This window comes from Lipophrys pholis (assembly GCF_963383615.2).
Source record: "Lipophrys pholis genome assembly, chromosome: 4".
Lineage (NCBI taxonomy): Eukaryota > Metazoa > Chordata > Actinopteri > Blenniiformes > Blenniidae > Lipophrys > Lipophrys pholis.
Window position 1 is genome coordinate 21,441,676 of NC_137637.1, and position 26,949 is coordinate 21,468,624.

General features: G+C 40.1%; 3 protein-coding genes across 6 annotated transcripts; 1 reads left to right on the plus strand and 2 right to left on the minus strand.

The window, feature by feature from the left end:
* Nucleotides 1-3,673: 3,673 nt before the first annotated feature.
* On the minus strand, nucleotides 3,674-11,948 carry prkag1 (protein kinase, AMP-activated, gamma 1 non-catalytic subunit). Its single transcript, XM_080462638.1, has 13 exons — nucleotides 11,655-11,948; nucleotides 10,099-10,150; nucleotides 9,913-10,013; nucleotides 9,745-9,826; nucleotides 9,602-9,660; nucleotides 9,417-9,462; nucleotides 9,277-9,331; nucleotides 7,616-7,742; nucleotides 7,260-7,425; nucleotides 7,127-7,164; nucleotides 6,651-6,797; nucleotides 5,303-5,402; nucleotides 3,674-5,204 (listed from the first exon to the last, which is right to left on the minus strand). The coding sequence occupies exons 1-13, from the start codon at nucleotides 11,661-11,663 to the stop codon at nucleotides 5,194-5,196; spliced, it is 993 nt and encodes a 330-aa protein (XP_080318764.1). The 5' UTR covers nucleotides 11,664-11,948; the 3' UTR covers nucleotides 3,674-5,193.
* Nucleotides 11,949-12,371: 423 nt separating this feature from the next.
* On the minus strand, nucleotides 12,372-17,735 carry rhebl1 (Ras homolog, mTORC1 binding like 1). The gene is made up of 8 exons (XM_080461933.1): nucleotides 17,130-17,735; nucleotides 15,830-15,901; nucleotides 15,665-15,732; nucleotides 15,390-15,472; nucleotides 14,917-14,973; nucleotides 14,783-14,830; nucleotides 14,155-14,236; nucleotides 12,372-14,055 (listed from the first exon to the last, which is right to left on the minus strand). The coding sequence occupies exons 1-8, from the start codon at nucleotides 17,179-17,181 to the stop codon at nucleotides 13,963-13,965; spliced, it is 555 nt and encodes a 184-aa protein (XP_080318059.1). The 5' UTR covers nucleotides 17,182-17,735; the 3' UTR covers nucleotides 12,372-13,962.
* A 1,445-nt stretch (nucleotides 17,736-19,180) lies between these two features.
* Nucleotides 19,181-26,652, plus strand: LOC308108474 (zinc finger protein Eos-like). 4 transcript variants are annotated; one of them, XM_080461449.1, is made up of 8 exons: nucleotides 19,181-19,286; nucleotides 20,335-20,392; nucleotides 20,486-20,595; nucleotides 20,871-21,125; nucleotides 21,514-21,681; nucleotides 22,213-22,362; nucleotides 22,619-22,750; nucleotides 23,033-26,652. In XM_080461449.1, exons 3-8 carry the CDS (start codon nucleotides 20,508-20,510, stop codon nucleotides 23,920-23,922), a joined length of 1,683 nt encoding a protein of 560 aa, XP_080317575.1. In that variant the 5' UTR covers nucleotides 19,181-19,286; nucleotides 20,335-20,392; nucleotides 20,486-20,507; the 3' UTR covers nucleotides 23,923-26,652. The 4 variants fall into 4 exon arrangements, with proteins under 4 accessions (XP_080317575.1, XP_080317574.1, XP_080317576.1 ...); XM_080461448.1 differs by having other exon boundaries at nucleotides 20,491-20,595; XM_080461450.1 differs by lacking the exon at nucleotides 22,619-22,750 and having other exon boundaries at nucleotides 19,187-19,286; nucleotides 20,491-20,595.
* The last annotated feature ends 297 nt before the right edge of the window (nucleotides 26,653-26,949 follow it).

Sequence of the window (26,949 nt, forward strand, 5' to 3'; positions counted from 1 at the left end):
TTTTGAAAAAAGAAAAAAAAAAACTCTTCATGAATCAGTTAAAAATAACCGTGCATGATGCATGTAATATAACTGCTTTGCCTTTTAGGGGTGTAAATAATTTCATCTCTGTAAAGTTTGTGCATGTGGCTCTCTGGCTGGCAAAGCTAAATGTGGAGACTTGTGAGCTTTGAGCAAGACAGGAAAATGAATACAGAATGTCCAACAGAATGTTTGCAGAAATCAAATGTGAAGCTGTGTGCTTATTTTGTTACACACAAAAAAAAGATTGCTGTTGAATGAACATGACCAAATCACTGACAGATTCAAGCCCGATGCAGAGCAGGAACAGCAGCATGTCCATCTATATTTGATAGAACTGAAGTCAACTCAATTTATAATCACACGCATGCAGGTTCATTTTAATTTCTTTCTTTGCAACGCTACTGTTTGATTGCTTGTGTCTTGGTCAGTTGGCAGTACTTTTCATTATATTTTCTTGATATAATTATTTGTATATGATAGTCTGAGTGAAACTGTCACTCTGAATTAATGAGCTGTAGGAGACACTCGTGGTCCACTTGGTTGAATAGGACATTAAAACAGGTGGAAGAAGGGCTCACAGCTGCACACTGTTTTACTGGTGCACCCTGTAAAGGCAAAAAAATAAAAAAAATAACTAGTGAAGACTGTCATTGTAACTGAGAAACACCTGAAACCTGTCTGGTGACATACTCAGTGGCTCCTGATCAGAATCACAAAATACTTTGAGCCAGATGGCATCAGGTTTTATGTTGTATGGGTTTTTTTTTAATTACTGTGCTACTCTGAATGTTTAATCTGAAATAAGAACAAATACTGCTACATTCCTTCAGATATGCTGGTGTACGCAACATATATGTTAACCGTCCTTTGCACCAAACAAAACTTCTCACTCACACGTTTCTTTGTATCTGAGCCAAAAACACACAAACTCCTGGAATCTGAATGATACTTTGTTTTTATGTCAATATTTTGTTCTGGCACAGCATGTCTAATGTTATTTTCACCTCAGGGGACCCTCTCCCTGGCCCGGTGTAACCACTATACTCCACATAAACCAACAATCCAGATATGATACTCGTCTGTATACGAGAATAACTGTAGGTCTAAGTATGTTACAGTTGGTTTAATCTTTTATATTAAAGAAAGTGGTTAAATCGTATGTATCCTTCCAGCACTGCAGGGCAGTGCTTGATTTGTTTTCCCCCCATTATGAGCTCTTTAATCTACCATACAATACCTCCTCAATATGTGGATGCTTCCTCCAATGTAACAAATCGCTCTGTGTTTATGTTTTCAGGAATTAGCTTCACTATTGTCTTTACCCATATGCAAATTTCCCAGGTACTCTGTGCGTGTGTGTGTGTGTGTGTGTGTGTGTGTGTGTGTGTGTGTGTGTGTGTGTGTGTGTGTGTGTGTGTGTGTGTGTGTGTGTGTGTGTGTGTGTGTGTGTGTGTGTGTGTGTGTGTGTGTGTGTGTGTGTGTGTGTGTGTTATTTAAACATGTATGCTGTGAGAGCCTGAAAGGCCACATGTGCACTACTTTTGACTTCGCGGCATTGAACCTAAACTGTTCTCAGAATCATCTCTGGCCGCAGCCTCCAATGTTTATCTAAGGTCACGCCACTGAAAATGAGAATGTTTACACAAGTCGTGCCAGTCAGTCGCTGTAACCTTCGTCTGACTGGAAACCGTGGAGAGAATCAGGCTTTCCCCTTTTGATAGGTGGGAAGAGAAATGTAGAAAGCAAATACTACTGAAATGTGTTGCTGTTGTTTCTGTCATCTCCGCCTGCGCATTTTTCATTGTGTAATCACCTTTTACAAGAGATGTAAGAGCAACTAAACTGCAATTGGTGCTGTTGTTTTGGGCTGGAAGGACTGGGGTGCGCGACGGAATGTGAAAAATATTTAACAAGTAAGACTTTATGTTTGCCTTACAGTGTAAACGTGCATACTATATCATGTTTTTAGTATTTTGCTCTCTGTGCAAGTAGTGGGGTGACTCAAACAAATGAGGGATAAAATTGCAGGCTGTACATTTTCTAGGTCTTTGTCCAGTGATGGCAAAGAGTTATATCAATGTAATAACCCTTCAGGACATCATCATGTAACCTCCAGTTGTAGAATAAATAAATACAGTTGTTTTTCTATGCGGTGTCTGTGTTTACTGACTCTTCAGACTTTTTCACTCTCCAAGATCTTATTACAAACAGACGTTGGCAATGAAAATCATAACCCTCCTTGTGCAATGTGCATGTTCAATCCTTTTTTTTTTCTTAAATAGATATAGTCTGTAACTGCTTTAACATGTATAGTTCTGAATTAGCTTTAATGTTTCATTTTGTATCTATTACATTGATCATAAATTCAGTTCTTGTGCGATGAATCCTAAAGGTTTTACGTTCTACTTCTCACAGGCACACCCTGACTTCTAGATTCTGTAGTGTCCCACACTTTGAAGATGTGAAGTGGAATGTTGTTTCAGCTCATGAGAATGAGCATATTTTGACAATAAAGTATCTTCATATTAATATAGAGTTGGTTATCTAACTTGAACTATGCATTCAGTGAAGCAGCGATGCGACACATTTTCCTTGGTCAGATGGTTTGGGACCACAGAGTTCAGTGGTTTCGTCACAGCGCCTCATCCATTCTTGTTTTATAAAGCTACCACAGTGTCAAGCCTCCTGTGAAACACTCAACTGTAGCTTCACGAGACCTGCCAGATAAATTAAGTTTGATGAAGGGAAAGTGGGACATTTAAATAGCCTGATATTTCCCCCAAGAGTTGGTTGAGACGGTGCTAGAAGGTTGGCTTATGTTGCCTGTAATAGTCCACAGGGCAGGTATAAAGCATTTAATCTTGAGACGTCAAATGTGAAGCACATGGGCCAAAGTGTAAATATAATAGAAGACATTTACTGCAATTCTCCAGTAAAAGTACCTGCCGGTCGAGACTTGCATAGTTCTGAATGAGCAGGTAATGACGACGGTACAATGCAGCTGAGAGGTCAGTGTTGCAGCAGTGAAAGCCAAGTAACTTATTCCTAATGAACTAGTGTGAGTAACAAACGTAATATCATGAAGATGAGTTTTTGTGAAGTGAAATCATTTTCTGTATTATCCAGCTCAGGGCTCTAACAATGGGCAGGATACACCGTGGACAGCTCGAGCATCTATCCCAGAGCAAACAGACACACTCACATTCACACCTTCAGCCAATTGGGGCTCACTAATAACCCTTCAACTCACATTTTTGCACTGTGAGAGGAAACTAGAGTATCCGGAGAAAAGAAATATGCATAGACGAGGAGAATGTGCAGATTACACCCAGAAAGGCCCGGCCCTGTCTTGACCCCCAACACCTTTTCTCTAGCTTGCTGCTAACCACTACACCAGGGTGGAGTTCAGATTAAACTTTTTTTTTTGTCCCTATCATGAAATTTTAAGGGTCAAAACTTTTTGTAAAAAAGCGTAAAAATGTGTGGATTTTCATGGACCCTGAACTGAAGTGAGTTTAATGTTATTGTGAGCTCTGGCAGTGAGAAAACATTGGATCTGATAGAAAAGTTTCTTTCGATGTTTGGCATTATATATATATATATATATATATATATATATATACACATTTGAAATAAATCAATGCAATTTAGAACTCCATCTTGAAGATCCTTTATTGCTCATACTCAAAACTATAATCTCAACGCAGATTAGTACAAAAACGGTGTTTACATACAGCCGTACATGTGTCATTTCATGTACGCCAAGACTAAATGTGAAATGTTCCTCTTTAGGCTGAAGAAAAGGAAAATGCTGGTCTTGGGTGAGTTTTATAAAAGTCTGCTAAATACGTTGAACAGAAAGACGGTTAATAAATCGAAATAATTTGATGTTCTGTCATCATCATAGCACACAGATGGCATGAAAATAGAAACCGATATGACGTTAATTTGGACCACACTCGGAAGTGATTAACCATTTAAAAAACAAACAAACAAAAAAAATGGGTGCGGCACTAAAAGCAGTAACAACAAATCCTTGAAAGCCCAAGAACCCAAGATGTGAACAACAAATCAAGCTAGAGAAAAAAAGAAAAAAAGAAAAGTGTCTTCAGTAAATGGTATAATCCATCACAGACATTTTTACACTGAATGACAACACACACAATGTCAAAACAGAAAACCCATAAATATCCAGAGTTGGGAACTCCAACGTTAAAGATGTTTTAGGCCGTGTTGAAGAGGTTTTCACGGGAGCTTTAAGTGCTACTCCAAGTCTGCTTCTCACTGGACACACACAACAGGTTGAACCCCGAGCCCTTCAGTTCTTTCAGTACTGCGAGTTGGAAGAGCTTCATTTAGCCGTTTCTACAATTTTCACTTCATTTAGTCAACGGCACGACGCTTTATTTGTTTTTAAATGTGGAATCATTGATAAGACAAGCCAAAGTTTAGTGTTTGAATTCTGAATCAAACATAAGTGTACACTTTATATAGACAAATGTAATGCTGTTATACTGGTGTTACACTTACCACATACATAGTAATAAATACTAAGGTTACAATATGTAGTTACATATTGAAGGCGTGTGAGTGAGACAGTTCAATCTTCAGTTTCCATTTAAGTAATCAATTTAACACAATGAGAGAATGCAAAATAATTTAAAATAGTTAACTATTTATTCGCACAGAACAAAGCTCAAGAAAATGCCAGGGTGTTAAGTACAATACTTCTTAATACATTTTAAGGCTTGAAGTGTTTGTAGATTTCAGCCTTATGACAGCAGTCATTCAGAAGTTAACTGGTGATTTGATTACTAGGAATATATCTAGTCAGTGTTAATTAGCTGAACAACAGCCAAAGAATTGCTGGAAATATATATGTGGCGTCTCCTTTTCAGAGGTTTCTTGTGCTTTTACATATTTCTCGGCTCTCTGGTGACTCACTTTTTGGCTCAAATTACAGGCAGCTCCAAGCGTCCTGCGCCACTAATATGATTTAAAGATATATTGCTAAAACCTAGTGAATCCCAGATTGTTAGAGACCGGAGGAAGCCTTCCAGATAGAATGGACCAGGGTGTGTGAATCAATATGCTCTCATAACTCCCCTCTCGCGCGCCTCTTCGTTCTCCCCGTTTTCTGTTGCCTTTCCTTTTGTTTGAATTATTTTCTCAAGCCGTGCCTGTGGGAAGAAAAATCCGATCATCACAATAATGTAAATACGACAATATTTCCAGCAAAACGTTGCTTCATTTCCAAAAACACCAACAACATTGTCACCTTCATCTCCATCGGTAAGCACGAGAGCCTGAAGAATATCTGAAAGGGACACGATTCCCTTCACCACTTCCTGCTCATCCACCACCACCAGCCTGTGCACCTGGGAGACACACAGGAACACGTTTTATGTTACTCGCATCTCGACAAAACATTTCCTCCCCAGACTGCAACCGGGTCAGCAGAAGACATCATTCTTTAAGGTCTAAAGTTCTAAAGTTTCAATTTGATTTTTTAATAAAATGCACTCAGAAATGACTGCAGACATCATATATATTGTCAAATGTGCAAATTTATTGCTGTAATTTAAGTTAAAATGCATATAAACAATCCAGTGTTTCCTCTAGGATTTTTTTCAGCAGCGGGTTCAGGCTCTCCCAAGCTTTTATTTTGGGAGGGTGTAACGTGTGATGGGGTAAATAAGTAGGGCCAGTTGATATTGAACGAACCAAACACCAAATAATATGTTATGGAAGAAACATACATATTTAAAAGCACATAACTGAACCAATATAAAGATGTACACAATATATATATATCTAAACATGAATATAATATCTACAAAGAGGTATACAAAATAAATACTAAGTAAAATTTTATTTCAGAAGCCACCTACAGTCCAGCTTCATCTTGAGTGGGCTGGACTGGTAAAATAATGCTGACATAACTTTTTTAAATTTACACTTGAAAGTGTTTCTTTGTTGTGGCCACAGTGTACATGATGTATTTTGAAGATCACACAATTAGTATTAGAAATGACTACAATCTCAACATAGTTAATTTTAATAAAACATTCTGCTGTCTAATACAGTCAAATGTAAAAAAATGTTAAATTAAAAATCCTATATAACCACCTTGCTTGGTGGTTTCTGGGGCTGGATTGGAGCTTTTTGCGGCCGGTTTTGGTCCACGGGCCTCATGTTTGACTGAAATAAACTTCACAGCAGCACCGAGCTGCGGGAGGCTGTCCGCTCATTAAGGTGCGTTAACAGTTAAAATCTCTCCGTGCTCGACTATTTCTCTGCTCTTACCAGGTCCATAGAGCAAGGTTCTACTGTACGTATAAGTTAAACGGCTTTCAGCAAGGTGTGCGCTATTTTATCGGCCGTCGTTTTCGAAGATCCACCGTCCAAATAACGTCTGGAGGCTCGCTGCCTTAAACTGTGCAGTGAAATGGACCTGGACACTACTTAAACTGGCTTTAGCAGCAAAAATACTGCCTGTGTCCAGTCTGTTCCACCAAGAATGATGGCATGTAACTAAAAGTGTAAAGTGTTTTGACATCGCCAAGGAAAACATGTGATACGAGTAAAGTACATTGGAGATTCTCATGTTGGCGTCTGCTCCTCACCTCAGCCTCCACCAGCCTGTTGATGATGGCCTCCAGGGTCTCGTGCCTGTTGCAGGTCAGCACTCCTTCAAAGTACTGAGAGCGATGCTGCAGGGCTTTGGTCACCGTCAAATCCAGGTTGTTGTAAGTTTTCTCTGCGGCCAGGTTCTACAGAGACATGATGAAGGACTTTTTTTTATTAACTGTATAACCTTCATGGGCCTTTTTTTTTTTTTTTTAAATGGTGTGAAAGAAGCAGTGTTAGCAATATTATGCTTTCAAATTATATTTTACATGCATAGAAAAAAATTGCATTGTACCGCCCTCCTTGCAGTATATTGTGCTGTAACTTGTGATACAGAACAGCTTTTTACCAAAGCACAGCCATGCTCGTGCTGTTTAGAATAATATTCCCACAATCGCCGACGTACAAATACAAATACCAATAAAATGTTGGAAGTACCATGACGGGCGCACAAAAACTGGTTTCAACTTACTATGACATCAAATTTGGAGTAAATGTCCACCACTCGACCTGCAAGATAGAGAAAACACATCGAGACATCAAATATTCGTTTATCACATATCTGAACATCAGTGCAACAATCAGGAGGGATGTCGTCTACAGACCTTTGTCATCCACGACGGGGAGCGCAGACACTCTCTGCTCGACAAAGATACCGAGCGCTGTGTACAGCGGCGTATCTGTGCGAACCACTGCGATATTGTGGAATGTCCCGATGTTCATCTCCTCCAACGTCTGACTCAAGAACGAGGGCTTTGGCATCTCTGATATCTGACAACCGAAACAAGAGATTAGACTTGAGAAAAAGAGGAGTAATTGTCTTGGTTTGATGAATAACAAACATATTCTTTCATTTACCCTGTTACCAAGCCACACACACACACACACACACACACACAAACGCTAAAACTAAGTAAAAGTATTTGATGCAGCAGGAAAGACAGAAGCCCAGGTGACTTACAAAAAGCTTCAGGAACTTGAGAATCCTCTTGTGAGTGAGGATATAGAGTGTGTTCCCCGTCAGGGGGTCGATGACAGGCAATCTGTGGATCTTGTTCCTCAGCAGTGACGATACAGCATCATACAAACTGTGACAGAAAGAAGGTCCAAGGAGTTTATTTAGTTGTCTGTGGCTGAGCATATTGAGTAAAGACCAAATTACTTTGCATAATAACTGAACAAGGCTGATATTTAAACATTCGTTTGGCAAATCTTGTTTTCATGAAGATATGAATGTGACTTTCTACCAGTGCGTATTCAGAGTTTTGTATACAGCCTACAGCGTCCACGTCCTATATCCTATTCCTCACACAGATCCCCTGTCTCGCTGGTTTCACTCCAGCGTCCATGCTCCTCCTCTCATGAGTCATCCTCGCTGCCATCCAAAACATTTGAGATGCACTAGAAGCTGGATTCTCCTCCTGGTAAAATCACCAAGTCACCATTTAATCTGTCTGACGTTCGACTGGCACAGTGAGGTCTCGGCATATCGCCTCGAACAACAGCATGTTGCTAAAGTCTCTTATGCAGAACGCAGCATAACACCAGGAACTGAATATTACCTTATTGGTCTAAATATAAGGAAAAAGAGAGATCATCTGATATTCAGGGTTTAAGGAAAGAGATATCTGCTCTTCTTCAGCTTATCTTTTAAATGTCCATAAACATAAAAAGATACAGTTATGGTTGTCATTTAAAAGTAATCAATGCTATTAACTGTCAAGCTTCAAAGAAATACGGTATCACAGAGTGCAAGGTAAGAAGGTGAGGATCAAAAAAAGAGTCCGAGAAACAAAAACAGTGGAAAGAGATTGTGCTGTGGTCTTCAAAGTGGTTTACAGACATAGATAGGAGAGGGAATGATTACGTGACAGAGAAACATAAAGACAGAACAAACATAACCAGAGATGTTATTCAGCTAAAGGCACAGAAAATTTCCAGAGCTCGACATCCCTGATACTGAGTTTAAAGCCAGTCTGGGCTGGCGGAGAAGATTCATGTGGTGTAACAGGCTGTTTTTACAGAGAAGAACTGTGATCCAGCATAAATTCAAACTGCTGCGTTTTCTAAATTATGTCTTCAGTCTGAGGGAATAAAAACACGCATGCTGTAGCAATATTGCCACAATAACGCTGTGGTTGGAAGAAACAACGTAATCAAATGCCCTTATCTTCACTTGTAAACAAAATCAGTGACAAATCAGTAATAGGTATCAATTTACATGAGTCTGGTTGAAGGTTTTACAAAATGAAGAGTCAGTCTTTGTCATGTTGCATGTCTCAGTGACTAAACTTCCTCCGTATGTTGTCGTCATGGAGTGTGTTTGTCCTTATAGATATTGTGAAATGTTTAATTGTTCACACATGTTCAACTCAATGTGTTTCAGTCATCTAGAGTTTAACACCCCAATATGGACCAATATGATAGAGCTCAAATAAGTGAGCCCACTTTTTTCACATTTCCAAGGAGAATCAGTGTCGGTCTTGTATTCAGATCAACAAGGTAAGTTTAGGTAAGTACTACATCAAAATCTACTTGGAATGAACAAAAACAGACAGAAACATCTCCCCAGGAAAGTTAGGTTTGACACCACTGATTACAAAGTGTAGCACGAGAACTCACCTCGCATTGGGAGATATGCTAACCAAAGGCTTGAAAGAGTCTTGAAGATACAACTCTATAGCAAACAGAAGCAGACGGATCAGTTTACTTTGAAGATCATGAGTGTAAATGAGGTCAAGGATTCCTGAAAACATTCTCACCTCTCCAGGTTTCAATTTTGTGCTCTTCCAATTCATAAATCTGAACCTGAAAAATTACAAATAAAGAGGAAAATGAAAAAAACTACATTATCCATGGGGCAATGGAGGAAAGGCGAATAGAAAAAGTGCTATACATTCAAAACATTAGTTAAAAATTTAAAACATCTCCACAATAACCGTCTTACCAAGGGAGATTTGTAATAGCGATGAAGAATGTTAATGAAGTCCGTGATGGTGAGCATACCTGCACAGTAGAAAGAGAAGCTTCATATCAGGAAGTTTTCTTACCAGATTTCACACATTTAATGAGGAAAATAAATTGCCTTACCAACAAAGCACTGCTTCTTACTGTCCCACAGAGGCGCTGCTCTCACCCCGTTAGAAACAAGTGCAAAAAAGGCCTTTTTCACCTAGAAAATTACAACAGAAGCCATCAATCTTTACTGGTTTGAGGCACATAATGAAAGCATTGTTACCCGAGTTTTTTTGATTTTACCTGAAGTGACGTATCAAACACAACTAATTTGGAGCTGGTGGGTACCAGATCATAACATCGGTGGGATTTCATAAACCTGGTGTAGACATTGTGCTCTGGATCTGGAAATAAAATAGAGGGATAGAGAAACGTTTTCACATTTCGACATTTCTGAGTGAACTCATGAAATGTAAGTAAGTTTCTCACCTTCTACCACTGGCTCCTTTTTGCCTTCAAAGTCATCGATGGTCGCTGGAATCTGAAACAAAAACATAATTGTTAAGATCCTTTGTTTGAGTTATTTGATGTCAGTCAAAACAATCTACAATCCCATGATAATTAGAAAACCAATCCAAGCTCCAGAAATGTTTGACTCCTCTATAGTCATTAAGTTTTGTTGTCATATTGCAAAATGTAAAGTTATGGTTAAAACTAAGGTTTATTTAAAGTTAAGTGGGAAGGGCGCAAGGCTGTGTAGTGGTTAACGCTCTCGCCTCGCAGCAAGAATATTCTCCATTTGATTGCAGGCTTGGCTGCATTTCTATGTGGAGCTTGAGAGAAAACCAGAGTGGCTGAGAAAATAAAACTGAACAGGGAGAACAAGCAAAGGCTAAATACACACATATTAGGTGAACTAGTGTGACCGTTTGTCTGTCCTATGACAGATGGTGACATGTGCAGGGTGCACCGGATTGGCTCCGGTGCCACAGGATCCAGAGAGGGATTAAGTGGTTGAGTGGTTCTATAGTATTGCGTGAATATTAGGGCTGCAAATAACTTACTTAGTCACTGTCAATCAGGTAATAGTTAGTGGTGTTATTTGTGTTCCCGAGACATAAAGTATTTAGCATCTGTCACTGACAATAAACAGTTTACATAATAGTGAAATCCATGACAGGAGGCTTCATAATTTCTGCAACTCTGTTGTTGTAGCCCCTGGCCAAAATGGCTAAAAACCAATCAGCATAACAAATCATAGCAAAAGAAAATCTAACTGCGTGCAATAACAACATTTCTATATAAAATAATAATTTAATGGAAACTATAAAAACAATCAGTCGTCAGTGGTCAGTTTGTTTAGGGGGAAGTGGTAGATTAAATCAATCCGGATGTCGTAGGATGAGTAGTGTATCCACAGCCTGATAGCACTGAAGATGTGTTGGTAAAGGGTCAACAGCAGGGTGAAGCGTCTGCCCTGCTTCATTATTCATGACTCCCACTGAGCTGACTGTACTTTGTAACTTCACTCACTGCATCCGGCTGCCCGGTTAACCATCAAACTGAGAGGAATACGTTATACAATTTAAAAAAACAAACAAACTCACAATGATCTAGTATCTCTATTTGCCCAGCAGACAGTTTGTCGTTGCTGATGAACTTTTATAAAACATTATTAACGGGACAGACGACGCGTTAGCACCCTGCTAGCTAGCATCACAATCTGTTGACATTAGTGGAGGTGACTTTACGGCAGCTACTGCGGCGAGGCGAAACGATCCTCTTTGGTCGTGACTGCTCAAAAGCACCGAGCAGAAAGCATGATTAGAATCGTTGCTCAAAGGAAGTACTGCCCTGCCGGTAGACTAACAGTTTACGAGCGGCTGAAGTTCCAGAACTAAGCCAAGAATTAGCTCGCCGGCTAGCCTCTACCGTTAGCATGCCGTGAAAAGTCATGTTTCTTGATTTCGTTTCCATATTGAGGGTCTTCTGTTTTTTAAAGTGCTGTCGAGCTAAAGAAGCTACAAAAAAAGCGGATAACTCACACACTCCATCTTCCATGAGGTCAATCGCCCTCCTGTAGCCCGGTGACGTTCAACTGGCTGCAGGATCCCGTAAAACCACGCAGGTCTTCCGCTTCAGTCCAGACCAGAGCTGCCCCGGTACCGTAATACACAGTTCATTCCGCAACGACACTGGCGAGTGTGCAACCTTAAATCCGAAGGAGACCACGAGTGCCTCACGCCTACTCAGAAGAAATGGTAGGGCAAATAAGTGGTCATGCATTTGTGTGGACATAAGTCGATCACAATGTCCATCATTGAAATAGATCCCTGTGTAGCACGTGATATAATTGCGCTAATATAGGCGAATTTCGTTTTTATACTCGTATGCATTTCCAATGCATACCATAAAATGTGGCCATTATGTAATTTTACCTTTTGCAAGTCTGGCTTACTTTGTGTGTAGTTTTGCATAATACCTCGTACAGTGTAAAAACATGTATTTGAAGATAACTGTCGAATTTAAATCACCCCAATGCATGAACCTGTGTGCATCAGTGCCTTTCCAACATTTCCATGAACTTGAAACGCGTCCATACAGTACTCTGCCTAATTCCCCCAGACAGCTGGAATTGGCTCTAGCAGTGCACTACCCCGAGATGGATAAAGTAATATAGAAGATTGCCGCATCATATTGAACATTTTCTATCAAAACTGCATTCCTGTATAAATAATGACAGCCCAAAAATAGACCCATCAAATGAGTGACAGATTTATTTATATACAAAACTGTGTACAGCAAGATTTCTGAATGAACTTTGACACACATGGGAATATTGTTGGTCAGGTGCACAACTCCTGTACCCATGGTGTCAAGTCAACAAAGAGGAAAAAAAAAACCTTAAAGAGCACCTTGTGTCGTGGGAAGAAGCAGATGAGGGAGTCTGAACAACTGTAAGGCACAAGACACAGCATCACCAGCTTCTGTTTAACCATCATCCTTCAGCTACTCAGTCAGCACAACACTTCATAAAAAGTTACAATTACCCACTACAGGTACATGAGGTTCATAGGAAGAAAGAAAAAAAAAAAAGATTTGTCATATCTTTGTAGGGCTATTGACTCTATGACATGTCTAAGATTTTGAATGTGGAAATTACAATGCAAACTCTGAAGTATGAATTATGGGACAAATAGCAAACCATAATGGACTGGCTTCATCAAGCATCAAATCGAAAACCATGGGTCCGAAAATTACTTATCCAATGCTGTGGGAATCAGCCACTTAAATACTCTCATGCCATGTTAAAAAGGTCATTTAAAAAATTTAACTCAACAATGTTCAGAATTGCAATGCACATAAGCATTTAATGTACTCAGGAAATTGAAGGAGAAATAAATGTTGCATCACTGAAGATACAACCAATAGTACCAAACCAATATCTAATATTCTATTTATATTATTAAAATAAAGGCCTTAACTGGTATATAGCAAATATCTAGCCAATCTAGACTAAATTTCTCTGAATACTGTCCATGATATGCCATATTTATAAGTTATTGTGAAAGAAACTGGAGGAATAAAATTAAAACTGTAGATCATCGGAGGTCTACATGCATAAACTGCGAGTTGTGAAATAAACGTGTTGTGGAGACGTGGCTCCACGGTTCATTGGCAAACGGTACCTGAAGAAAGTTGATAAGGAAGTACAGCGAGATTTCATGTGAAATCTCATTACAGGATGTGTGAGAAAACCCACCATTTGTGAGACGTGGCGACACTTTGATCACATTTGAAGCAATGTGAACTGTGACACGGCGTCACTGGTGAAAAGACGGGCTGGAATAACGCACCAGTCCCCAGGAGAGGTTATGAAGCAGTCCCCACTGTACATAAACCCAGCAACCCATAGATTTGTCAGATATTACCCAATGATAGCTCAAACAATAAAGGAAATGGTGCAATTCATTTGAACAAATAATTTTGGTGATATTTGTTTTACTGAGCATGAAGCTCAACTCAAATTTGCAGATTACACCTAATCACAGGAAACATTTCAATTTTGATAGAAAAGGTTTACTAAAGGTGCGTCATTGTTTAAAACAGAGATAATTCCTGCTCTGGAGAAACCTCACCCTGGCGGTTACAATTAGTGAGAAGGTTTTTTTTTTTTTTTTTTTCCCAACTGTGTGAGTGGCTGCTTCGCTATGGAAATCAATCTGGTATCACAACGGAGCAAAGGCGTTCCACTGCGGTGTCGTGGTGTCAAGTGAGGTCACGGGTGGCGGGCTGGTGAAGTTGTGCCTCCTGTCTTCAGTAAATACGCTTACTGAGGTCCTGGATCCACTCTCACATCACAGCACACTTCTTCTCCTCCGGCTGTGCATTCCCATCCGCTTTCTCCATCTCCAAAATGATCCGCTTGAAAACCTCCACGGCAGTCTGCGAAACGAAAATGCCACCGTGAGAGTGTGAATCAGCGTCGGGCCGCACTGGTGAGCTCGTGCTCACAGTTGGGTTTTCCAGCACGTCCATCATTACCTCATTCTCCTTGGCTGAGGACTCCATGAAGGCTGCACCCCAGGAATCGGCAAGTTTTTTCCCCTCCTCCGGCTTGATAACCCTGGGAACAGAGAGCGCGTTTATGAAAGGAGAGAGTATCTTTGATACGACATCAGGACATCCGCCTCAGAACTGTTCTCAAGAGTTACAATGACTAGTGGCAAGGTTGCAAGACAACAAAACAGAGTTTTCTTTTTTAAATAAAATATTGGTCAGATTCCATATTTTAGGAATAAAGGTAGAATTTTTTTTTTGATATACCTTTGTAGCCATTTTAACCTTTTTTTAATTGATTCGACTAGTTTAGTTGTTTTAGCCATTTAGACTTTTGACCTGTTTCTGCACCATTCCTGACCGTTTCAAACATTTTGGCTTTTTGGGGTTTTTTTTGCAACTAGAGTCTTTCTGAAAATAATCCAGGTATGCAAAAAAAAAAAAAAAAGATAATCGAATGAAAATTGTTCTACATGTAATTTTCAGAAAACTTCAGAGAGCCAATATAGAGAAACTAAAAAGCCACAAGTAGCGGAGCCCCTGGGTTACTGCAAGATACAACAGCACATCATGGGTCGAGTATATTTTGAAGACTTTAAGTTTCCTTGTTTACCTTTCCATGTGGAGATCTTTCTTGTTCCCAACAAGAACAGTCGGGGCCCTAAAAGTAAAATATTGTATTCAAAAATCAACATGGTGAAAAACTATTTCATATACACTGTATTTCCAAGAGCCAACAACACTTACTGCATCTGCCCGACCATGTCGAGCAGCTTGTCGTGTAGAGCCTTCACAACTTCAAAACTGAACGGAGACAAACAAACACTTGCAAACAATGCTTTCGGAAATTCAAAGTTCTTGTAATACACCAGTAGCTCCAACACAAAAATTCAACTTCACACTATTTTGTCAAAGGAAAATGCAGAAACATACCGGAGACAACAGAGTACAAGTTTAAAGGCTGCCACCATAAACAATCAGTAAAATGCTTCGTTGAGACAGTGTGGATGGAACATTATAAAACCCATCAACAGGGGAATTATACATGACTGAATGACACTTGTGTTTTAATTTAGCAACATCACAAAAAAAAAACAATTACAAAAAAAATAAATAAATCGACATTTACAGACGCTGTTGGCGTTGCTTGAATTTTGTGTGTGTGTGTGTGTGTGCACCATGACTTACAGATAGAGAAAAAAAATCTAAAGTCCACTCACCTTTTCATGGAAGTCACTGAATAGACGAGAACATAGCCATGGATGTCCACTGAATGGGATTGTGGAAAAATTGAGTACTCATCCTACAGATGGAAAGAAGAAATTAAGAACACAGAGTATAACTGTCTAGCACTGGTTTTCAGTTAATGCAACACCAAAGCATGAGTCTATCTACAAGGCCAAATGTTATTTTGATGGTAATATATCGAAGAGTTGATTTTGAATTTAAAGACATTGATCCTTGTGCCAGTTACCAAGGTGAATTTAACACTTACTTGTCCAGCTGTATCAACTAGCTGCAGATTGAAGTCCTGGCCATTCACATTGACCATTTTGTTAAAGGCTGCAGAGAAAAGGAAGGTTTAGCATGACAACTTTACAATAAATAAACTATACTGTCATTTTATTTTGTGCAACATCATACAACAGCAAAAACTTACTATTTTCAATGGTTGGATCGTAAGAGTCAACAAACTGCCCTTCCACAAACTGTATTGTAAGAGATGACTTTCCTGTGGAAGAGGAGGAAAACCACACAAGGTGTACGTTATTTGACTGAAAAGCCTGTTGAGATCGATTTTTTACGACTCCACCAAGACATCAATTGTTGGGTATTAGATCATTTTAATTTCATCTCGCAACTCAGAGTAAAGGATGACGAATAGGTAGAAACTAGAGTTAAGCTAGTAAATAAAACCTCAAACTCTTTAAAAAGCAAATCTATGGTCGATACATTATATTTGTGTAAGAGTTCTTACTTAATCTTCTTGTAAACTCCTGAGTTCCTCAGCAGGTGTTGCTATCTGATATGCACACTCAATCGTACATGGTATTGATCAAATATATCGTGAGACACAAAAGACCATACAACTATACATGCCAAAAAATAAATGCACTATAGTCTTGGGGACCCGCCTCATTGTGGTCACATTTTGTTTGAGCTTTGCCCTCAGGCAGGAGCTGCAGGACAATGAAAGTGAGAACAGTGTCTCTGTATGAGCTGTAACTGCACTAAACAAAGCATCACTTGGGAATGTTCTAGTATTTTAGTAAAGTGCGTGCTTTAGAGTGTCATTTGGATCCACGTGTTTGTATACACCCTCGCATGTTCAATTTCACTGAACTTGTACTGGGACAAGAACAATTTTTTAAATTTTAAGAGTCAACAATCAGACATCAGTGGTGGAGCAGCCTCAGATTGGACACACGTGTAAATCAGTCAACTTATTAAAAACTTGATCAGTGAACAACTGATCTGATCTTTCAATTTATGACATGAGTTCTGATGTCAATGTTGCTTTTGTATAATTTCTCATTAGTATTTATTGATCACACTTCATATTTCTGAGGTTTAGTTTACCCCACCTTGTAGTGTGTGTGGTGGGACGATCTCAATTTGAGTGAGTGATATAAAATCATACGAAAAACATGGTGTGTAGCCCCCATGTATGCAGACTTTTCTTCAAACGTAAATTTAAAATCCTTCAACTTTTTTGAGACAAATTACGAAGCGTAGAGAGAAAATTGCTCATATTGCCCCGATCTCGTCGACAGCAACAAAGTTACGCACTATGTGGTTAAGCGATCACCTGCGTAGAAAACACAGGTAAACACAAAGAAAGGTTAACAAAGCTAAACTGGCGTCCCTGTTGTCAGCGGAGCGGCGAGAGGAAAACAAAGCCAGGACGTTAGCATGTTAGCTCAACATTAGCTTCGCACGAGCCCGGGCGCTGTACTCACCTACAGACCGGTAACCTATAACGGCAATCTTTCGGCATTTCGGTTGAGGCATTGTGACGAAGATGTAGATCAGTAAGCGGTGATAATGTCGTGACTCGCGCAGGTTTACTATCCAAACAAACTTTTTTTTTTTTTCAACGCCACATTCGTCTGACGTCACGTGACAACAACAAACTTTTTTCGGAGCCGCCGCTCGAGCTCTCCGCTGGGCCTCGAGCTGCTATTTAACGAGTTCAAACTGTGCAAGTACGACCTGGACCTGTCCCCCAAATCTGCCTTCCTGCGTGTCGGACACAGTCTCGGATAGCGGTCGATAGTTTGTTTTGACAAAAGTGTCGTTTCGGCCGAAGATGGAAGCGAAAGAAAAAAAGGCTCGCTCAACGCGGTCGCGATCAGCGAGTCAAACTGACGGAAATTGTCATTGTGTAAGCACACCGTCGTAAAAGCAGCCGAGACGTCACCGCTGACACGAGCGCGCGTGCAGGCAGAGTTGTGCAGCAGAGGTCACTCTCTGTACATCCCAGCATGTTCCTGACGACCACCCTGCTCAGACCTTTCCAGGCTGACTTTCAGGCCGTGGACTGAAACGCTGAAGTCCTTCAAATCAACAAGTATCTGCCGTGACCTGCCAGACTATCAACAGATTATCAATAAAGTCTGGTAGAACTTCATCAGACTACTTAGTAACTGACACTGCTCTGCAGACAAGTGTATGTTCTCATATTTAGTTTACTTCTGTTTTCGGTTTCACTTATTTTCATATAGTGTTTTAGGATATACTTCATTAATATTCCTTATATTCTCATTACTTTAAAAAAAAAAAAAATCGTATTTTTTTTTATTACAATCCTGGTGTTTGTATATTGTGAACAAAACTGTCCCAATAAAGTAATACAGGAAATATCTGTTATAATTGGATATTGCATACATATTCACATACAGCAAAAAGTAGTCACATGCTCAGCCTAGACTCTCGTGAATCTAAATTGTCCATTTGTGTGAATGTGAGTGTGTGTGTAACTTTCAATATTCCTATCTTTGCCCTGCAATCGACCAGTGATCACACATCACCTGCAATCACCTCCAGTGCCCTGATTAAGTTGTATATGAGATATAGGAGTGGATTAGTGCATCATCTAGATTAAACAGTTAAAACACAAATCAGAATGTATCCAGATGCATTGAGGGAGGACAAGGAGGGTACTGGTGTGAGGAAGAAAAATGTTGTTTGTTTTGGAAGAAGATGACCTGATGTAGCAATCTATTCATGCGAAAATTCCAAAAGAAGAGGAATAAAATCAAATTAGTGATGCAGTAAATTACTGAATCTATTCTGTGTGTTAAAATCTGTAAAAATCAATCAGTCAATTATTCAGTGAATCAAACTTTATTTAAAAGGACCTTTAAAATAAGAAACACACAATGTTATTTAGTGGTATTTCCACCAAGAAGTGTAATGTGTTAGGATCTGTAAAAATGCTGAAGAAATACTATTTCTACTTTATATTGAAGAAACATAAGGGGTAGTGGTTGATTATTAGAACAGATTATTAAAGAAACATAAACAGGTGATCTGTGAGATACACTAATTACAATAAGTTCTGTTACTGAACTGACTGCACAAAAATGAATGGATAAATGGAAGCAACTGAAAAACTTGGTTTTAAATACATGAAGTACTGTAACTCAATAGGGAAATGAAGAAAAAAACCAACAAACACGTAATTTCAAATAACCCGAAACACAATATAAAGTAACTCGTTACAGCACATACAGGCGAGCTCAAAACAAACATTTGAAACACTGAAAATATTAAAAACAAAACAAAACTGAAGAGAATAAATACAAACACAACATGATTTCACTGCATATTCTGGTTATGCTTGTTCATGTTTTCCATCTGTTTCTTATTTTATATCAACACATATTATTGTATTACCTTATACATAAATGATCATCCTCCTTGTTTCTGTAAGTTTATTGTCTCTTTGTGCTTCACTTATGAACATTTTAAAGAGACTGAGGTTGGGGTGTTAACCCGGAAGTGATTTGGGACGGGGGGGGGTAGACCCTGCCGGGGAAGTGGCCGTCATAAACAGGCAGATGAGAATACAGAATAACCCCACTGAAACGGCCCTGACAGGGACAGGTAATTCTGTGAGTACCGTGGAACCGCTCCCTTTTTAAAGGGCTTAATGTTGTCCGTCTCCCATCCTGGTGTTTATTTTTAAAGTAAGCTGTAAGGCGTCACGTACCGTAGGCTAGCAGGCTAACTGCTCGCTGGCTAGTGGTAGCATTTTGGGTGGTGATGGCTGCCATAGCAACCGTTCAGGAAACATTGGCTGGAGCTCGAGCCAGCCACTGTAGTTAGGCCAGCGTTGGTTTGTTTTGCTAATCCTAAACACGACGGTGATGACATTTAACTATGCCATTTAGCGACAGTTAGTGAATTTACACACAAGCCAAGCGTCATGGCACACGTCACCGAGTTGTGACTTTGTCCCATACTTTAGGATGTCGATGATGACAGCGTTGTAAGGCTACAGTGTCGAGTGGAGCTAACTTGACCAACGGTAATTTCCATCAGATGTAGCAGGCTAATGTTAGCCATCAAGGCCGTAAACTTGGGTTATCCAAACGACACCCTTATATGAATGCTGGCAACACTGCCGTCCTCTCCAACCAGTTTAGACTAAAGGTTTCACACAAGCTAATGCTGGATTAAAATGATTCAAAGCCCCTCTGTCAGTGTAGATAATCGGTGTTTCTGTGTCTGGTCAAGTTGGAGTGCTTCTCTCGCTCCTCACCAATTCTTTTCTGGTGCTAGTGATTTTCCTATTTCAGATCTTTTTTGTGTAATTTTAAATTATTGGTCTTGTCCAAACATCATGACTTTGCTTGCGTGCACAGCCTTTACAAGTCAAATATACCGAAAAAGTATTTTTAATTTGTAGTTGGTTAATGTTGCCTCTAGCGTCAGTATTTCTGTTTATTATATATTTTGATTTCGCAATGTAAAATTAACCTAGTTTAACTTGAAATACTTCAAAAGCTTCTTTTTAATGTGTGACACAAAAGTAGGCCTTAGTGGACTATACTATGTGTTGTAATGTTTGAACAGTTCAAGTTGTAAATGTTGTTCTGTAACAGTGAGTTACTGTGTTAAAAAGATAAATTGGAATCAATGTAATTAATGTCATTTCAGCACTCATCTTGAACTAGTATGGATGGTGATGACTGCAATGGCCGGTCTTACATATCAGGTAGTGCTGGACATTGGCTCTCAGAATCCTATGGACTGTCCAAGGTTTGCATGTTTTTAAACAAAATAGCTTTGGCCCTGTCTTCTTTTTGAGTGCAGCTAGTGGAGATTCTTCAATGGAAAGAGACTTCTCTGGAGCCCTCGGAGGGCCAACAGTGAGCACCCCAAACAGCAAAGAGAATTCTCCTCGGCGCTCTCTTAGTGGTCAGTGAGAAATGCTATTGGTTTCTAGGTGTAATATAAAGCTATGTGTTGCTATCAAAGTGGTATGTTGAGTACTTCTGATGTCTAATACATTTTTATGAATTTGGTTGTTTAGCTTGAGTTCTCTGCATTTACAAGTTTGTTGATCCCTGTTTAGATAAGCAATTACAGATATCCTGATTCTCACTCTATCAACTGGTAACACATTGGCTACCAGATTATACCAGATAATTCCGCTTATGTCCTGCTTTAATATTGTTTATGTGCCCTTGTAGCTAACTCCATCAAAATCGAGCTGTACAGTGATGAAGACCCAGGTCGCAGTACTGAAGATGAAAGAGGGGAGCGGATAGAGGAAGGGGCTGGAGACCAGGGATCTGAGGCTGTTGGAGGCTACAGGGAGCTCAGCAATCCTGATGCTATGCCAGCTGGAGCCACGAGATTACCAAATGGAAAACTCAAGTGTGACATCTGTGGAATGATCTGCATTGGGCCGAATGTCCTCATGGTGCACAAGCGCAGCCATACAGGTGACTGTTCCGTTTAGTGAAATTTTCCATGTGAGACAATGGATGTGCACTTTATTCATACAGGTAGGTTACGTACAAAACAATTTTAGATTTTGATAACTGAAGCACAGACTTTAAATATATCTCTGGGAAGCATTTTATGCATACATTTCATGAATACCAGTTTGCGTTGTTGACTAGCCAAGATCTGAGTCTGTAGGGGTGCTTTGTTACAATGGCAGTATTATGTGAAGGGAACATTTTGGAGTCGGAGGACAAAGCACTGCTGTATGTTGAAGATTTACAATGCCTTGATGTACGGTACTTAAAACTGATTAGGTTTGATGATGTGTTAGAGGAGCGTGTTAAACTCATATAAGCTGAGTTGACAGGTTTGATCGATCCACAGGTGAGCGACCATTTCAGTGTAATCAGTGTGGCGCCTCCTTCACACAAAAAGGCAACTTACTCCGACATATCAAGCTGCACTCAGGAGAGAAGCCCTTTAAATGTCCATTCTGCAGCTATGCCTGTCGAAGACGAGATGCACTCACTGGCCATCTTCGCACTCATGCAGGTAAGACCAGGTGACGTGTGATGAGTCTGTTTTAATCAAAAACAATTAACATTAACCTGGAACTGGTGGCCAAGAGGTCAGAGAGGCAAGATTGTTCTTGGAAGTTCACTGGTTCCCACTGCTGGGTCATAGCTTTGGGTAGCTGGCAACGCCGAACTGTTCATGTCACACCAGGAAGACGCCAAATCGAAACACTTTGTCTCAATAACTTAAGTTGTACGATCAACTAAGCTTAACATGAAAATATAAGACAACATGTAATATGTAGATACATAAATACTTTGAGTGAGAATGTTCCCTTTTGAAACCTGTTGGTCATTTGCTGGTTAAATGTAGTAGTTTAATTTGTAAATGACCATATGATTGGTGTCCAGTGTGGTGAAGCTAACATTTGGGTTTGATTGTGGTAATATGAATTATTACAGCACATAGGTTAGATTTAGTTAGGCAATAATGTAATGAATCATGATAATTCAGACTGGATTTGTAATAATGATGACGACTTATAATGATTTTGCACTTTGTCCCTAGTGTCGTCTCCAACTGTCGGGAAGCCCTACAAATGCAGTTATTGTGGCCGTAGTTACAAACAGCAGAGCACCCTGGAGGAGCACCGTGAGCGCTGCCATAGCTACTTACAGAGTCTGGAGTCACAGCAACCAAGCGGTGCACAGAATTCAGGTATGTGTTGTATGACATCCATCCAAAGACATGTTAGAAGCAGACACTTACTCATACAACAGCTTCACAGTGTTACATTTCCGTCAACCTCCTAAGAGTAGTTGCATCTGACAGAAAGCAGACCATAAACTTCCCAGTCATAACCACTGGTATGTACAAAAGGTTGTTAAGATCCTGAAGTAATCCGAACATAGGACAGAAGTTCTGTCTGGGTAACAAATAAACCCCCAAATAACAGTTTGTTTGTACTCTGCAGGAGAGGAGATGAGAGAGCTAGAGTTTATACCAGACTCTCTACAGCAGCCCTCCTCAGACAAGATGACATTTATCGATCGGCTCGCCAACAGCATCACCAAACGCAAGAGATCCACACCACAAAAATTTGTAGGTGAGCATTTGGTGTCAGTGTGGATGGTTGAGGAAACTCATTAAGCAGTATTCATTGCCTAAAACAATATACCACATGCCTTGAGAGGATTTATATATATTTCTTTTAAAGATGTGACTATCAGGTTTTAGGATTTGATATCAATTTGTATGATTTTGAACTAGAATTAATCTTAAAAAAAAAAATTTAAAAAAATCACGAGCTGTTGAATTACTGGGGTAAACGTTCTCGTTAACTTCGATTGTACAATATTGTAGGATTGTGTCTTCTTCTGTGTTGCAGGGCAGAAGCACATGCGCCTCAACCTTGCAGATGCTTCGTACGAACTCACCGCTGGTCCTGAGAAAGACGGGGACATGCACGCAGGGGATCTTGACGCCCCGCACTTTCGCGCTCTGGGTGGAGAATATGCAGGTGTGGCAGGTAATGGTGGAGGAGGGGTATCAGACACACTAAGGCCCATACACCTTCCTACCACTCACCCTTCATGCTTGTCAGAACTCAGGCCTATCCACGGTTCCACTCATGCTCCTAATGCTCTGGGCCCACGGTTGGACTGCACAGGGACGGGAGCCGGACCGGGAGGTGTGGGTGTTGGGGGAAGGGAGGCCGCAGAGGGTCATGAAGACCTTCCTGTTGGTCGAAGTCACGCTCCATCACCACCCAGCAACGGCTGCCAGGATTCTACAGACACAGAAAGCATGGCGGAGGAGCCATGCAACAGCACTGCTCTAACTCTGACCTTGCACAGTAACAATGGCCATCACCTGCTCCACTCCAACAATCACAACCCTGCGCCACCTCCCATCACACACCACAGGAGCCGGGACAGGCACAGCCCCAGCCACGCCAAAGACAGAGAGGTGGAAAGAGATGATGGAGGCCACTCAGCCCTCCCACCTCCCACCCTGGCTCCAACACCCAGCTCGCCCATAGCACCTTCCTCTACCTCAAGGGAGGCGTTTCGAGTCGTCGATGGCGAGGGACGGGCCGTGCGATCTTTCCGATGCGAGCACTGCCGCGTGCTTTTCTTAGATCACGTCATGTTTACCATCCACATGGGCTGCCATGGATTTCGCCAGCCGTTTGAGTGCAACATTTGTGGCCATCGCAGCCAGGACCGCTATGAATTTTCCTCACACATTGTACGCGGAGAGCACATGCTTGACTGAGGATGACGGATTGACAACCTGAAGCTTTTTTTGGTGTTTGAACTGACAGAAGGACCTGGCTGGGTTTGGTCTGCACACGTATTGAAGTGGTCAATGATGTCATGACACTGATACCATTTCAAACAGGCACTGGCGCAGCCAGCATGTACTGTCATGAAACCCTCAAATATCCGTTTCTAACATTATAATAGTGCTCCTTTTTACTTTCACTGCACTTTTGGGGAAAAAAAGCATTTACTTTTAAATGTGTTCGTAAAATAGATGAAGAGCCAATGCACTTCTTCATTCGCAGACGTGCCTTGCTCCAAAATTAATTACTTTTTGACGTGATGCACAAATTATAAGACAAATCAGAACTTTGTCCAAAACCTGAAAACGTTCCTGCTGTGTGCACTTTAACAGAAAACTAAATATGATGTTTTCAGCTTGCCTGTGAGTGAATCTGTACAGATTTGTATGTCTTGTGATAAAAGCAACTTTTACGACAAAACGGTATCTTTACAAACCTCATGTCGGGCAGAGTTCGTCCAACTAGAAGGTGATTCTGCACAAAGGAAGGCTTTTTCCAATGTTCTATGGAAGTGCAGACCAAACTCAAAATCCAGGTCCGAGTCGGGCAGACTGTGTTGTGCGAGGACTGTCGGTGAATTAGAAAAATGCACTTTGGTCTCTAACGGGGTTGGAATGAACAGACCTGTATGTTCGTGCTTTACTGTGAGTGTGTTTGTGTGTATGTCTGAGTGGGAGCTCAAGAATCTGAAGTGTGTGGTGTTGTTTTTCTTTCTTTTTCAAGTGAAATGAATAAGTACAGTTTTAAATGAAGGTGTGTGTGTGTGTGTGTGTGTGTGTGTGTGTGTGTGTGTGTGTGTGTGTGTGTGTGTGTGTGTGTGTGTGTGTGTGTGTGTGTGTGTGTGTGTGTGTGTGTGTGTGTGTGTGTGTGTGTGTGTGTGTGTGTGTGTGTGTGTGTGTGTGTGTGTGTGTGTGTGTGTGTGTGTATACTGTGCTGGGTTGTTGTATGAGTTGTTGGTTGTTTTTTTTTTTTCTATGACTGCTTTTGTTGCACTGATACCTGCCAGAATAACTCTTAATTCTATTAAACTGTTTTATAGATTACATTAACGACCTGCACATTTCTCTCAATGCATGAGAAGAACTGATGAAACCTTAATGGGAAAGGGGGGGAAAGAGATCACTGCCACACATTTAGAGGTTACTGATGAGGTGACGGCTCCTAAAATTCACCCTCCTATAGCTACATCAAACTGCAAACCCACACTAATAACCAACTAATTTATTTATGTCATGGTTAAGCCTAATTTTGTTTTATTGTCATTGGATTGTGCCTTTCTTCACCTGGTTGGCCGCTTGAATTACAGGAGTGCCCAATTTACATTGCAGAACAGACGGTTGTGAGAGATGCTCAAGATCAATAGTCAGATGAATTAGAGTGGGGATTTTTTTTTCTGCCACAATGATTTACAGTCAATACTCCAGAGTAATCAAACATGTGCATGCTGCTCTGACATGGACACAGTTCGGGATAAAATATAAATGGTTTGCTTGGTTATTTATTGTGGAAACATTTTAATTCAATCACTTACTTATGCTGCAGTAAAATGAAACTTTGTTGTTATTGATTTCCTGTGGGGGGGGGTCCTGCTTTTATCTGTGCAGAAACTTTTAAATTAACTGTTAAATACCAATAGATTACCAAAATATTTGTGGATCATATTTATTTTCACTATTAACTGTATCAAAGACAAGTTTGAGAACTCTCTAAAAGCACTGACCCGAGCCTTTCAATTTCTGAGTAATGCCTGCATATCATAACTGGTATTTTGACAATAGTAAGTTAATATTTTTCTGTTCAAATAATCGCTACTGTTCATAAGACATTTGCAAGCTGATTTGAAATGACTTAATCTATAGCTCGAAATGAATATTTGATATTCCTCCAGTTATGACAAATTGTTAACTCAGCTTAGTTCAAGTGGTCCTATTTTGAAAGAACTGTCTACATGTGCACAAGCGCAGAAATCTTGTTCTGAAGACAAACGAGAAACGATTGTTAGGTCTTTGCATGTGTGTGGTTCTGTAGAACACCAAATACTTTCTCCCTAGCCGAGCCAAAGAACCACTATGTCCTACTATTAAAGCACTTTTTTTCCCCAGTTACAAAAGCAAAATGACAAATTATCTAGAGTGAATATATTTGTAGGTGAAGATGTCAATTTGGAAAAAGCTGCAGAGTAAAAAAAGACTTTTCTTGAAATTAGTTATTAAAGTCTTGTAGATGCTTTGATCAAATCTCTCGGTTTTAGAAAATATCTTCCAACAATAATGTAGACGTTTACCTCACTTTATCTGAGGACAGACTCAGTTATAAGTTTGAGCAGTATGAGATTAAAGAGAGGAGTCCCTCTTCACTGCAGTATCACCAACCCAACTATGTCATTCATTGTATCTTGTTGCTATGGAATCAATTGATCTTGCCTTAATGGGAGAACGACTGTTACATGATGTGGGGACAGAGGGTGGTTTGTGAATTTCAAAATGTACTTTTTCTGCAGTCTAGTAATAAAATATTTAAAATGACTGTCAAATACATCAGTCCTGAGGTCAGTATCATGAGGATAAAAATGAGCTCCACTTCACTGTGTATGATCGGATTCTGACCAGTGAGTCTCCCCCTGTAGGTTTGATTTGTGTGAAGTAAATGTTGCTGTTGTGCCTTTGAAATTTGCTTTTTTGGAATATTTTCTTTCTGACCAGTGGACATTCTCAATGCTGTGGTAGTGCACATTAACAAAAAGGCTCTATGTTATTTAGGCCAAATAAAAATAAACCAAATAAACCATCGATCATGAACCACTTTAAGACTGTTGCATTGTGGGCCATCAGGTCATTGACAATGAAAATGAGGAGCCAAAGAAGAAAGAAAATGTCTCGGTTGATGAAACCCTCAGCTCTCCTTGTTGACCTCATGTGAAATAATGTACAAAATCAAAAAACTTGCTCTGTTCTCCA

Coding starts and splice junctions, on each gene's coding strand:
- LOC308108474 (XM_080461448.1), top strand. CDS start 20,353: ATGGATGGTGATGACTGCAATGGCCGGTCTTACATATCAG. Junction 21,682..22,212: donor CCATCTTCGCACTCATGCAG/GTAAGACCAGGT, acceptor CTTTGTCCCTAG/TGTCGTCTCCAACTGTCGGG. Junction 22,751..23,032: donor CACACCACAAAAATTTGTAG/GTGAGCATTTGG, acceptor TCTGTGTTGCAG/GGCAGAAGCACATGCGCCTC.
- prkag1 (XM_080462638.1), bottom strand. Junction 10,014..10,098: donor AAAGGAGCCAGTGGTAGAAG/GTGAGAAACTTA, acceptor TTTTATTTCCAG/ATCCAGAGCACAATGTCTAC. Junction 9,332..9,416: donor CAAAATTGAAACCTGGAGAG/GTGAGAATGTTT, acceptor TGTTTGCTATAG/AGTTGTATCTTCAAGACTCT.
- rhebl1 (XM_080461933.1), bottom strand. CDS start 17,181: ATGCCTCAACCGAAATGCCGAAAGATTGCCGTTATAGGTTACCGGTCT. Junction 15,902..17,129: donor TATAGGTTACCGGTCTGTAG/GTGAGTACAGCG, acceptor CCTCTTCCACAG/GAAAGTCATCTCTTACAATA. Junction 14,237..14,782: donor AAAGATCTCCACATGGAAAG/GTAAACAAGGAA, acceptor CTCTGTTCCCAG/GGTTATCAAGCCGGAGGAGG.